Below are 13,278 nucleotides of genomic sequence, written 5' to 3' on the forward strand. Positions count from 1 at the left end.
CGGAGGCGGCCCGGCCAAGAAAAAAGCCGGCTCTCATCGGCTCCGGACATGATGGATTACAAGAGGGCTCAACAAAACAAAGTTACCCTCACCCGCGTTCGTTTTTGTTTTGTCTTTTCGTCGTCCGCTCGTTGCGGCATCCTTGAGGCCCAACGCCCTAGAATTGTTTCACCATCATCCATCACGCATTCTTTTTCCAGAGCCTGCAATGCTGGGTCTTGCCTCCTCTCCTAGAGCCCTCCGGTGGCTCTCCTCGGGCGTCCGGACCCAGGCCCGTGCCCGAGCCCTGACACCGGCCCCGGCTCCGGGCCGGATCTCCCGGGAAACGGCCCCGTATTCTACCGTGCCGCTCTCCTACGATCTTCACGAACCGGCCAAACCCGTCGCCGACAAGCAAACCTCGCCCGTCATCTTCATGCACGGCTTGTTCGGGTCCAAGAAGAACAACCGGAGCATGAGTAAGTGAGTGGCTGACCCCCGGGCTATCCTCTCTCACCGCACGACCCAAGTCAAAGTCGCACGGGTTAACCAAAGGACGACGCGATGCAGAGTCCTCGCCCGCGACCTAGGTCGCTACATCTACACGGTGGTGAGCCTCGGCCGTCTTTCTCCCCGTCTTGCGGGCCATGCCTCAGCAACCCCCCTTCCCCCCTGACAACGCTCCGGCAGGATCTCCGCAACCACGGCGACTCTCCTCACCACCACCAGCATGACTACCCAGCCATGGCTAGCGACGTGGCCGAGTTCATCCAGCAGCACGGGCTCAAAGAGCCCACCCTGATCGGGCATTCCATGTGTGTCATCTCATCATTATCATCTCATCCCTGGTTCCCGTCGTTCCCCTCCCAACTGACAAACCCTCCCCCTTCCCCCCAAAAAAGGGGCGCCAAAACCGCCATGGCCGTCGCCCTCCAGCACCCCGAGCTCGTCGCCAACATCGTGTCGGTCGACAACGCCCCCGTCGACGTCCGGCTCGCCAGCGACTTCGCCCGCTACATCCAGGGCATGCAAAAGATCGAGGAGGCCGGCGTCGCCCGCCAGGCCGACGCCGACAAGATCCTCGAGCCGTACGAAAAGTCCCTCACGATCCGGCAGTTTCTCCTCGGCAACCTGCACCGCCCGGACCCTGCGCAGCCCGTCCAAAAGTTCCGCGTCCCCCTGTCCATCCTGGCCCGCTCCCTTGACCACCTCGGCGATTTCCCCTTCAAGGACCCCTCCCAGGTCCGCTTCACCAAGCCCGCCCTCTTCGTCCGCGGCACCCGCTCCAAGTACGTGCCTGACGACGTGCTGCCCCTCATCGGCCAGTTCTTCCCGCTCTTCGAGCTCGCCGACATCGACGCCGGGCACTGGGTCATCTCAGAGAAACCCGAGGAATTCAGGCAAGGTGAGCGCTTCTCCTTTCTCCTCTGCGGCTGCCGCCCTGGATGAGCAGAACTAACCTTGCAATCTGTAGCCGTGATCCGCTTTTTGGAACCCAAGGAGTGACACCGAAAGTTGGCCAGCACCAAGCTCCATTTCCCTCCCATCGCTTATCGTATACCCTGTATCAATGATGTAGACAATGTAGACAAGCAATAGACACCCCGCATAGACATAGAAACGCCTGTGACCGCTCCTCCCTCCTATCAAAGGTACTAGTAACCTCCCGTAAAAATAAGAAGGGAAACAAACCCGGCTCCGCTGTGTAGGTACGCCTGGTTCTCGTCGTTCTCCCGCAATATCTGCTTTTTCCTGCTGTCTGGAATCCATCATCTGATCCCAACACACCCCGCCATATCCATGCCCATCCTTGGCCGTCCCGAAGCACCAGAGCTCCCAGTTTTCCGTCACCAGCAGCACCAACATGCCCGCCGCCATGCCGACATGCGACCCCAATCCTAGTCATTGTCCTCAATGTCCATGGGCCCGAGAGTCGAGACGATCCGACGGAGCAGTTCCGCAAACGGCCTTCGGATGTGCTCGCCTGTCAAGGCGCTGGTTTCGCAGAAGAACACAGCACCGAGGCGCCGGGCCAGCTGCTCTCCCTCCTCAGGCGTCACCTCCCGTTTCTGAGCCTGGTCGCATTTGTTCCCGGCCACCACGCAGAAGGGCATTTCGGCAAAGATCAGGCTTGCGTGTCGCCACCAACCTTCCGCCCCGGTGAAGGTTCCTCTATTCGTGATGTCAAAGACCAGGATCACGCCTTGGATGTCTTGGAGAAAGTGGCAGCTGGGGTGGAGGCCCAGAAAAGCACCAGTCTGGGATGGGGCTTGGTGGTTAGGGAAGAACCGCACGTTCCCTCTGGGCATAAGAAGCTGTCATACCACGTCCTTGACCATCAGATCGTACCGCCTGTTCTCTTTCACCAGGCGCTTGACCTGCATCGGCGGTTCGCCGATAAGGGGTGGTTGGTTTTGGAGATTGTAACTCCGGTCGAGGAACTTCGAGATTACTATTCCAGGATACCTAGGTCAGCATGCATCCAGGCCACCGGCTTCCCAAGAACAAACAAATGCGGGAGAAAGAGACACGACGGCGGCGACGACGACGACGCGATGCAGCAAAAACGGGCCAAGAAGGAGAGGAAAAAGGAGGAAAAGAAACACCTACTCGCCGTCTTTCCCACCAGTTTCAAGCCCACCACCGCGATCTCGATCGTTGCCGTCAGAGGCGTATCCACGCGGTCGGCCAGAGACGCAATCGACGACGGGCTCGGAGGCGGCACCGGATCGGCGGGCGTGATCTCGTCCTCTGGCACAGACGCAAGCTGTGGCGTCCCCGACGCCGCTGCGCCGCTGGGATGGCCGCTTTGCGCGGGGAAGCCCACGGCCTTCGCCTTGCCCTTGGAGCAAGACGATCCAGGGTCGCCGCCAGAGGCGCATTGGAGCTCTGTGGGCGGTTCTTCCATGCCGCCGCTGTCCGAGAGGGCGGGGAGGCGATTCCTGACGGCGACCGCGGCCGCAGGGCTCGAGAGGCCGAGGATGGTCTTCGCCGGTCATACCCGGAGGACGTCCTCACGGTGGCACGGAGACCGTCCCTGGCGGCTCGAAATGTGTTTGGGCTGTTGCAGGGAGATTCTGACGAAGGTGGATGGACAGACAACCGCCCTGTTTGACCGTGGCACTCTCTGATGGGTGACCGTCACCAGTGGGAGCCGGGGGTCGGACCTTGTCTTCATCGTAGATGGACGTTTGACGTTGTGGGGGTGAGGGATCAAGAGTTGCATCGTCGGGGCAGCGTGCAAAGAAGACAGGCATATCGGAAGGCTAGTGCTCACCTTCTGTCTTGAGGTGGTCAACTTCATGGATGTCACGCTCCTATCAGGGCTGGAACGGGGCACGCCGTTCCCTCCTGTGCCAAGTGGTCGCAGGCTTGACCACATTGCCAACCACCTGTGTCACTACCCGGCCAGACCAAATGGGCGGGAAATGGGAACCATGGGATGGATGATGGATGCTTCCTTGGCATTGACCAAACTCTAGCTGGTGGATGTGCATCCATCCTTCCACTGCCTTGCCTCCCAGCTTCCGCTCTCCATCCGGTGTTGCCACCCTTCCCCAGCCCCTCCATCTGCACCACTCCGTCCTCCCGCCAAGGGGAGAGGGGCCGCTTCTCCCCCCAAGAGGGTTCCCGATGTAGATCGCCGTGGGACGTTGCGCTTGCCGTGCCATGGTCGTTTGGTCATGCTTTTTGAATTCCGTGTGCTCCGCTGTCCGAGACAGATGGTTCGTCACCTCGACTACTGTACCATGATACCACGCCAAATGCAACGAAAGAGACCCAAATCCCCAGAGAGGTATTGTTGATGAAAACCCATTCCCATTGCGTTCCCAGTTACAACAACACCCTTTATACGCTCTCGAGGACCTGCTCACGGAACTCGCGCTCAACCTTCTGACCCTGCTCGTCCGTGCTCGACTCGCCGTGGAGGGCCATGAGGGCGCCCAGGTCGAACTTGGGCTGCTTGAGCAGCTTGACCTTGCGGATGTGGACCTGTTGGTTTCCCATGTTAGCCGCCCGCCTTGGCACCACGACGCTCTTTCTTCCGCCCTTCCTCGCCTGCCACGTACGTTCTGGAGAGGGTAGATGCCCTGGGTGGCCTTCTCGATCTCCCGGCCGATGACCTCCGGGATGAGCTTGGAGGTCAGCTGGGTGAGGGTGCAGCTCGAGGCCTCGCGCTGGATGATCTCAACCATCTTCCGGCGGATGGCACGGATTTGTGAGCTGGCGGCGTAGGTGGTCTTCTTGACCTGGTTGGGGCGGCGCTTGGTGAAGGCGATCGCGAAGAGGCGGAGGAGGTAGTGGTCGGTGGTGACGACGGTGACGTTGGCCTCAATCAGAGTCTGCCACTTGCGGACCAGGGAGCGGAGCTTGTCCGAGGTGAAGTCGAGACCGTGGAAGTTGGTCAGGCAGTTCTTGCCCTGGACCTCATCGACACGGAGCTTGACCTTGCGGAACGAGTGCTCCTCATCCTTCTGCAGATCGGCCAGCGAAATCTCGAAGATGCGGCCCTTGAGGGCGTCGTTGGCGTTCTTCAGACCGCTGGTCCGGTTGACCAGAGTCTTGCCCACACTGTAATCAATCTCGCGTTAGAGTCCATTGGATACCGGGCGTTTGCGTCGTGTCTTCGGTGATCGTGGGCAGCGGAAGCTTACTCGCGAATGGCGAACGGCGCAGGGGCCTGTCATTTCCCAACGGTGTCAGCCTGGGTCGGAGGCGGCTCCGAACGGATGAATTCTGCTCACCTTGACGCTGTACCAGTCCTTGCGGGTGAAGGGGTCAACGGCCTTCTTCTTGAGGCCCTTCTTGCCCTTGGACAGTCTCTTGTTCCTGCACCCCAAGTATCAGCCACCGGGCGTCCTCGCGGAATGGACAGGCTCGCGTTCGCGCAATCGGGATAGGAATCGATTCTCGTCGGGTTCAACGTACTTGCCAACAGCCATCTTGACGAGCAGCTATGTCAACGACGGGACAGATGTGCTGCTTGGGTGAGTGATGGAGACCGTGGGATCGAGATCACGAAAATTGGGGTTTCTGCCGCTCAAGTCGAAATTCTGATTTCGTTGTGTGGGCGCAGCCCACCTGCCCGGAAAAACTGAGGATGTGGGGCGGTTGTGGTTCAACCTGATTGGCTGGTCGGAGCTTAGGGCTTTGGGTCTGTGCATCTCATTCACATCCACTCCGCCGGCTCACTCTCAGATCTCAGCGCTGCCGTCTCACTCATCCCAGTCGTCCCTCATGTCGCTGTCCTGACCTCATCGGTTTGGCCTTGTCATCCACATGTCTTGTGTGGTTGTGCATCACTCCCGCCACGTTTCACGAGCAGAAACTCAGCCACGGAAATCCACCAAGCAGAACAGTTTCCCCATGGACTGATGAGCACGTCGACATGGCTAGTTGATCATCAGCGCCTGCGTCGGCGGCATGTCCAAGATGGCGATGAAAATGAGAAGGCGCCCATTCGGGCCTCAAGCAAGGCTACGTGTTGACATCTCAGAGGAACGCTGATGTTTGATTATAATTATTATCTTTTTTCCTTTTCCTTTTCAGCGAAGATCCATGAACCCCGCATCTTCAAAGTCCGGTGTTTGTTCACTCGGAGAAAAATGGTTTTGAATCGCTTTTTGCATGCAACAAGCCAACCCTCCCAAGCAAGACCTTCCCATTGTTTTTCATCCACCTGCATCAGGCTGCCCCAGTCATCGGGACCTCCGAGGTTGTGACATGGTCACACAGCCTGTTTTCCCTCCTGCAATAACCCCATCCGAGGACTCCTGCTATCCACGTCCTCGTCCCGTCGTTCGACAGCTTCATTCTGGGATGCTCGGGGGGTTTCTAGAGGTTCCAGACCCAATCACCCCCGGGCTGGCCAGAGCGGTGCAGAGTACGGCTTCTGCATCCTCGCCCAAACGAGCCGCCGATTGCATTTCACGGGCTTCCGCCATGTTTGCGGAACGCGTCACGGCGTTGCCCTACCGGTCGCGGCGTGGTGCGTGATGTCACCTTCCAACGCCGCCGTCCCGGGAACGCAAGTGCGAGTGCTGGCTCGGAGTGCTGCTGTCTTTTGTTGTCTCGTCGAGTCGACACATGTCGGGCTTGTTGAGGCCCCGACTCATCGGCTCGCGGCGCGACCTTCTTCTCTTAAGCCCGGCAGGCGGGGCTCAAGGCTTGGGTTCTGACTTTTCGTCATCGTATTGCTGGCTGGACTCATAAAGGTCGAAGCTGGGGAAGCTGAAGTATCGTGCCCCATCTGGATATCATGTTAGTCCCGAACTGAAAACAGCCGGCGGGGGGTTGGGGGGCCAAACATACATTCGTGACCATGCAGCTCGTCGAAACTCTCAGGCTGGCTCACGGGAGATGACGACAAGTCTTCGTGGTGGCGGTCGACGCTGTCGTACATGGAAGTCCGCCTGAAGGTGGTATCCGGCGGCGATCCGGAGACGAAGGCTACCCGGCTCAACAGCTCGCTAGCTCTCCGGCTGGGCTGTGTCGCAAGAGCGTTGGGGCTGGCGGTGGAAGTGGTGATGGACGGCTCGGTGGTGACGGTGGCTCTGAGGAGCCTCGGCATCCGGGCGCCGACGCTCCGGTCGGACGAATCCCTCCTCCGAGAGTCTGACCTGGTGGGTGACGCCATCTTGGTGTGCGGAGAGGGTAGCGTGGATGTACGGGAGTTGGTGTTGTTGGCTGATGATGTAGGGTGGCGGCAGTGGTTGAGATGTGCTGCTGATGGAGGTGCAGGCGGATCCGAGTCGTATGGACGGTGAAGTGTTGAGTTGGTTGCGAGCTTTGGGTTGAGGTGCAAGAAAACAAGACTCGAGAGTCGAGAGCGTGGTTCTTGAGGTCGACCGGCAACTTTTAAAAAAAGAACGCCAACCCACTTGGGCTGAAATGGCATGCCGCTCAATATACGGGAGACGTCTTTCCCACCACCGTCTCATCGGTGACGGTGCTGCTCGGGCTTGCCACTTGTCACTCCACAAGACGAACCGGATGGCAAGGGGAGCGAGGCTAAGCCCGATCGCATCGGTCGGTCCCTTGGACCAAGCCAAAGGGCTGGGGCCTGCCTTGCCTGAACTCGTGCCCCTGATGGCCGGGCTCGTTGCGACCCGGCACCCACCTACTGGCACCCGTACCCACCCTCAGAGCCTGGCCGACCAGGGCTGTGGAGCCACACGAGGAGGCCCAGCCCTTTGCCAGCATGGGCTGCCCAAAGGCGAAATGGTGGTGACAATTCCTGTTGATGACCATGACACACCACCCAGGTGGCTCTGGGCCGTCTACCACACCACAGGGGCATGACCCGCTTCCTGCAGAATCTGTCCCATCCTCGCAACGTTGGGCACCCAACCACAGCAGAGCAACGACTTCACTGGAGATGGGTTTGCACACGCCGGCGTCCAACTGTACTCCCCGCCTTTGGGGGGGGGGTTACGTTAGCGCCAGGAGGAGCCCGTCAGGCTTCTAAGCAAGAGGCCGAGTGGGGCTTCGGCATCAACCACAGCCATTCAGAGCCTGACACTTCAGGAGCTCCGGAGCTCCATGCGGCGCGCGGTGCGACGGCGTTTGGCGGCCATTGGCAGCCGGCCCAGGTTCCAGGCTCTCGCTGAAGGAGGGGGGGACGGAAACGCTTGGAGCTGGCCAGGCCAGGCACACCAACCCGAGATCTGGAGCTTGTCATGAAAGTTCGCCATCGGCTGTCACCATATCAGACGACATGCAGCATCTGCCTCATTAATTGACACAGTAGCGATATTGACCGTCGATATCCTGTTTTCCAAAGCTCCCTGCCCAATTCAACACCAGGGCCGCTCCGATGATGGCTTATGAACCGGGTTCCAGAACCCCAGATTGCTTCTAGCCAGATCTGTCAAAGGAATAGAACAGCCGGCCATGGCGGTGAAATCCAAGCACCAAGGCGGTGATCACGCCGAACTTTCGACGCCCACCGCTCTGCGGCGGATTTTGCAATTCCCAACGTTAGGGACAGCACTGTACCGAATGGCGACAAAGGTCGAGCCAGAAGGGAACGCTACCCGTTGTATCCACCCCTGGCTGGAGTCCTCGTGACATGCCCGAGATCTCGTCACCGAGTCCGTGATTCGCAAGCGCTCCGCTTGCACCATCATTGGCGAAGCGCCACGCTTCGACTTCACCGGTTCTGCAACGCAACCACACGTATCCTTCCAATTCCACGATTGCTTTTTTTTTCGCGATGAAACCTCTGGGGCCCGCGGGAAGCAGATGCAGACCTCGAGAATGACCATGGTCCGTCCTACGTCCGCCAACCTCGGACAATTCATCATCTCATAGTGATTGCGTTGTGCGTCCTCGGCGACTTGCCCGTTGCGGACTCCGGCCATGTCCGAAGAAGACGGGAAGCAGGGCAGGAGGGGAGGGGGACAAGCGCAAGGAACCGAGAGGCAGGGGCCGACGGCCGATTGCTGGATTCCACTGCAAGCCCCGAACGGTCGGCGCCGTGGGCTTCCTGCACTCCACGGCTGAAACGTGGGGTAAGCAGGGAATCCCTCCACGCTCCACAACACAACGCCTGGCTCCGAGGCATCGATATCTCCCACATTCTGCAACATCCAGCGAGTTAGGTGGGCGGTGTTGTCAGACAAACAGCGCTCGGCATGATCCAGGAATCAAGCCAGTGGGCAGATCATCAACCCAGCGAACCGCGGGTGGGAATTGGGATCTTGTGCGCGATTTTCCCATCCTTTCCATCCCGTCGCCCAATTGACGATGCCGTCGTCTGCACCGCTGGTCTTGGGCTGGATGGGGGCAGGTCGATGTACCATCGTTTCGATCGATTGATTGCTTTGATCTCCCTCCCAACAAATCGATGGCCAACTTTTGGGCGAGCTCTCCAAGTTGGGGACTCTTGTCCCTCCGTCCCCTCCCTCCGTCCGGACCACCTCATCCGGGCCCGGGACGGGACCCGGGCCGTATCACCACCCACGTCTTCGTTTGGAACAAATACTTGGCACACCACAGGGTCGGCCAGAACAATGACGAGGCCCGAGGTGTGGAGGAGGACACCTCGAACGACCACGCAGCTCAGCCAAACGGCGTCAAGGCACCTCTCACTCACGCACGCTCTTTCTCTGAAGAGCTGCGTCATCAATGCGTGCTGCCTCGTCTCAAGCCGAAACATTGCAAAGCCCAGCCTGCCTTGGTTGAGCCTTCGGGGCATACGACTTGGAAGTTGGTTTTTAGCCCGGCAGAGGACATGGATGTTGCTTGCAACGAAAGAGACTCCAAGAAGCAAGCTTCCTCTCGGCTGGCGTCGAGGCAGCCCGAACCGGCAACGGACAATGTCTCCGGGTCTAGATCCCCGTCGCCAATGGATTTTCCATGGCAGTGATGGGCAATGAACCCGCGGTAGCAGTTGCTTGCTCCAAGGTGATTGATTCCCAGAAACCCCCCAGCCTCCGGCGTTTGGGATGTGTGGACACCATTCCCGTACCTAGCCGCCCAGGCTTTGCACAACAGGGTTTGGCGTCTTGCTTTGCACCCTGTTCTAGACCAGACGCCAACCCTGCCGCGAAAGAGTGAGTAGTATTGAGGTTGAAAATGTCTGACACGAGAAGCTGGAAAGGACCCAGTTCCATGGATACGTAGCAAAACAACATTCGAGCATAGCGAGATCGTCGGCATGGTTTCGAACCCATGGACTCCAAACGCCAAGTCACGTCATCTCCCAGGGTTTGTCAGAAAATTGGCTCCATTTCCCAGTTTCCAGAACAGCGGCAGAAAAGCGGATCGCAGGTGAAGCGAGACGAAATGAGCGGTTTGGGTCCATCCCCTGTAGGGCGAAGAGGAGCCTTACTGGCAGCCCGGACAGCATCATCATCATCATCATCATCAAACTTGGAACGAACACACAATACTAGTTCCGGCCGTTTCGGTCTCTGGAGCAATGCTGCTCATTTCGGCTGGTCACGCCGTAGTCTCGCGATCCTTTCACTGGCTGGTGTTGGTCCCCGCCGCAGACCCCGATCATGCTCCCGACAACCGCTGCCACGTAACCTCGATGAGAAAGATGGTGGTCGGATAAACCGCACGTGCGTCCATACCGGTCGGCCGGCAGATGGTGTGGTTCATCACGAATAAGGGAATGGCGCCCGATGTTTGCGTTGACAGGGGCAGATCCGGCCCAATGGCACGGGGGGGATGATGGGGGTCATGGTGGGTGGTAATGGTGGTGCGGGGTGTTTGGGCAATCGCGCTTCCGATCATCATTTGTTTACCGTCACCAGCAAGCCCGGACTGGTTGCCTGCACAGCCCGAGTTGACTGTCTCAAAGTTCATCTTGGGAAGTGAGCGCGTGACAAAGCCCTGGTTTTCTTCTCTATTTGCCATGCTAGGACTTTGTTGGGGGTCATCGAACACGTAAAGCCGCCCGAAAATGCCTCTTGCGCAAGGCCCTCTCAGGGCATGTCTGAGGGGCTATGCTCAGGGACATGTACGAAAAGGGCAAGTGAGGATACTGGTCGAATGATGCACGTTTCTCTAGCTCAGCTGCTCAGCATGAGTTCAACCTCGTGCCATGGGCTCGAAATGGCATTGGTTGAACCCGTCCTGGGCAGCCCCGCGGCTCGCAACGGCACGCGCGGTTTAAATATGCCAAAAGGCTGCAGCCTGCGACCTGCAGAAGCGCTGGCCTCGAATCGACCTCTAGTGGTCAATGCTGCGTGTCTTTGTCAGCCCTGTACGTCGCCAATTCGCTGGGAGGCCTCGGGGTTTCGGTGCTTACTCGTCCCATATCCGGCCCTGTACGCTCTTGAGTTCCTCCTCGGTCATCCGGTGGCCCGTCGTGAAGTACCCTACCAGAGGGAAGATTGCGTCAGTAAAACTGGGTGAGCTGGCCGAGAGGGGTTGACTACGCAGCAGCACGTACCGGCGTTGATCTTGGCATCAATCTCAACCCTCGAGTCGGCGGGAATCAGGGCCTCGGGAAGCTCGACTCGCTCATAGATGGGAATGCTAGCGAATGCGCCGTCAGTACATAATCGCCGATTCCGGAAACCCTGGTGAAAAGATGGCGGCCCAACTCACCCTTGACCAACAATGGCATCATGTTTCATGCTAGATATCGAGCGAAATACGTCAGCGGGGAAAAAAAAAAGACGCAAAGTAACGGGCAGGTGTTCCACTCACTTGCTCATGCTGAGCATCCTGTCGATCTTGGTAATGCCCAACCAGTGAAGGATATCCGGCATGAGGGCCTGGAAGCGCATGTCCTTGACCCCCGCGATGTTTTCGGTTCGCTTGAAGTAGTCGGACGCGCGATCTTCCCCGCGCTTGCGGGCATTATACACGACTGCAGGCTTTTGTTAGACGACCGCTGCTGGCGCAACCTTTCAACAAGGGGGAGGGCGGGAAAAGCCGTCAACGTACGGTACTGCGTTCACGTTAGCTCCTGTTTGCCAGCAGTTCTGCCAACGTACCGAAGAGAAACCTACCTTGGTCACTTCTCCAAGAGCTCTGCCTTCCTTGCGGAAGTAGATGACAACGCCGCTGCCGCCATTCTGGGCCTCCTTGACAGCCTCCTCGATGCCGAAGATGAGGTACGGCCGGCAAGTGCAGATATCCGAGCAGAACACGTCGCTTCCATTGCACTGTCGACTCGTTAGCAGATGGTCTGCCCCACGTGCGGGAGCTTGAAGCCTGCCTACCTCATCGTGGATGCGGAGAGCGAGCCTCTTGGAAGGGTCAGACATCTTCGCCGGGTCGCCGAAGACGTACACCGTCAAACCGCCTGTAGGGGGTCAGATTTCTCTCGTGCCCAACCATCCGGGCGATTATGCTTACCGATAGGGGGCAGGAAGACCTTGATATCGGATCGAGTGATCAACTGGACGCCGTGTCAGATCAGACCTTGGCTGAGGGCGAACGGTTGTTGGAGGGGGGGGGGGGTGTTAGGAAAGTGTTTACCTCCGGGTACATGCCACCGGTATACTCGAAGAGTGACCTCCGGAGAGTGCCCTCGTCGATGCCGAACCGCTCGGCGACGCCCGGGAGATACCAGACAGGCTCGACGGCAATCTTGAGCACGCTGAGCTCTCCGGCCTCATTGAGGCACACCTTGCCGTCAGGAACTAGCCGGCCGCTCTTCACGCTGTCCTCAAGTTCCGGGAGCTTCATGTGAGCCTTGGTGATGGCGATGGTGGGCCGGAGATCCACTGCAGCCATGTCAGCGGCCGATCTCGGTCGTCCGAGACGTCTGGACGCCAGGTGCGAGCCAAACTCACCATTCTCCTTCTCGATGACGTCCTTGTAAATCCAGGGGACCAAGTGGCCCCAGGGGTCCATGGCCACGATCTTCTTCTTATCCCCCCACTGAGGGAAGGGCCCGATGTTCACGGCGGGCTCCGTGTTGGTAAAGTCCGGGCGGTGGTCGGCGTTGAGCTCACGGCTCGCCACGGCCAGGGCATAGTAGATGGAGTACGAGCCGCCGTGGGCGCCGATAGCGTTCCGCTTGCCGATGGTGGACGGGGACCGGGACACGGCCACCGGCCCGCGCTGCAGCGGATCCGCGGCGCCCCACTCGAGCGGGATCGGCTTGATGCCGATCTGCTTGGGGTACGTTGTGAGGACGACGCGCGACGAGAAGCTCGACTTGATCCCGGCCGACGGAGGCGGCGACAAAGTGCCTGCTTCCGCCGGAAGGACGGCCGAGGACGGGGGAGCGTAGCCTCCGGATAGGGGGGTGGCAGCGGCCGCCCGATCGACGCCAATCGCTCCCGAGCCGCCGTCTTTGCGCTGGCGGTCCTCTTCCTGTTTCTTTTCCAGCTCGGCAACCCGCTGCGACACGGCCTCAACAGCGGAGAGCAGTTTGGTCTGGCCAAGGGTGATGGCCTTGAGGGCCTCCTTGACGTCGTCCAGGGGAGATGACATGGTTGCGATGGGGGTTCACGATATGCTTTCGCTAGGGTGGGGCACAGCGGCGAGGAGGCCGATAAGGATGAGGACGAGAACGAGGACGGCGAGACGTGTGGCAAGTGAAATAGGTAGGTTGATGCCCCAGGAGCCAACGTGCGATGCGGACAGCGGGAGATACGGTCTACAGACAGCTCACACGCACCTCTGGCAACGCGTGAAATCACTATTGGGAAACCTGGAAAAGTGCAGGAAGAGAGGGCGAGCAAGCAGGTCAATTCCACGTGGATTCCAACGATGATTTATAACCAGCGGCGCTATCAAGCCAGCGAATCCCAGGAACGGTCGAGACACACCACAGCGGCGACCCGAGGAACACGACGGAATTCGCCAAGGTCCGGGCTCAAAGCA

General features: G+C 59.1%; 5 protein-coding genes across 5 annotated transcripts; 1 reads left to right on the forward strand and 4 right to left on the reverse strand.

The window, feature by feature from the left end:
• Positions 1 to 208: 208 nt before the first annotated feature.
• VTJ83DRAFT_5871 (uncharacterized protein) lies at positions 209 to 1,485 on the forward strand (the record flags this gene model as incomplete). Its single annotated transcript, XM_071012519.1, has 5 exons — positions 209 to 462; positions 550 to 589; positions 670 to 794; positions 882 to 1,384; positions 1,454 to 1,485. The coding sequence occupies 5 exons, from the start codon at positions 209 to 211 to the stop codon at positions 1,483 to 1,485; spliced, it is 954 nt and encodes a 317-aa protein (XP_070865246.1).
• Positions 1,486 to 1,877: 392 nt separating this feature from the next.
• On the reverse strand, positions 1,878 to 2,887 carry VTJ83DRAFT_5872 (uncharacterized protein; the record flags this gene model as incomplete). Its single annotated transcript, XM_071012520.1, has 3 exons — positions 1,878 to 2,237; positions 2,304 to 2,431; positions 2,590 to 2,887. The coding sequence occupies 3 exons, from the start codon at positions 2,885 to 2,887 to the stop codon at positions 1,878 to 1,880; spliced, it is 786 nt and encodes a 261-aa protein (XP_070865247.1).
• A 941-nt stretch (positions 2,888 to 3,828) lies between these two features.
• On the reverse strand, positions 3,829 to 4,922 carry VTJ83DRAFT_5873 (40S ribosomal protein eS1; the record flags this gene model as incomplete). The annotated part of the gene is made up of 5 exons (XM_071012521.1): positions 3,829 to 3,972; positions 4,050 to 4,551; positions 4,635 to 4,660; positions 4,725 to 4,809; positions 4,909 to 4,922. 5 exons carry the CDS (start codon positions 4,920 to 4,922, stop codon positions 3,829 to 3,831), a joined length of 771 nt encoding a protein of 256 aa, XP_070865248.1.
• Positions 4,923 to 6,140: 1,218 nt separating this feature from the next.
• VTJ83DRAFT_5874 (uncharacterized protein) lies at positions 6,141 to 6,616 on the reverse strand (the record flags this gene model as incomplete). Its single annotated transcript, XM_071012522.1, has 2 exons — positions 6,141 to 6,229; positions 6,292 to 6,616. The coding sequence occupies 2 exons, from the start codon at positions 6,614 to 6,616 to the stop codon at positions 6,141 to 6,143; spliced, it is 414 nt and encodes a 137-aa protein (XP_070865249.1).
• A 4,046-nt stretch (positions 6,617 to 10,662) lies between these two features.
• On the reverse strand, positions 10,663 to 12,885 carry VTJ83DRAFT_5875 (uncharacterized protein; the record flags this gene model as incomplete). The annotated part of the gene is made up of 10 exons (XM_071012523.1): positions 10,663 to 10,675; positions 10,742 to 10,811; positions 10,886 to 10,971; positions 11,044 to 11,073; positions 11,146 to 11,308; positions 11,447 to 11,606; positions 11,664 to 11,746; positions 11,800 to 11,842; positions 11,923 to 12,170; positions 12,240 to 12,885. The coding sequence occupies 10 exons, from the start codon at positions 12,883 to 12,885 to the stop codon at positions 10,663 to 10,665; spliced, it is 1,542 nt and encodes a 513-aa protein (XP_070865250.1).
• Positions 12,886 to 13,278: the final 393 nt, after the last annotated feature.

The sequence above is a fragment of the Remersonia thermophila genome, chromosome 5 (genome assembly GCF_042764415.1).
Source record: "Remersonia thermophila strain ATCC 22073 chromosome 5, whole genome shotgun sequence".
Lineage (NCBI taxonomy): Eukaryota > Fungi > Ascomycota > Sordariomycetes > Sordariales > Chaetomiaceae > Remersonia > Remersonia thermophila.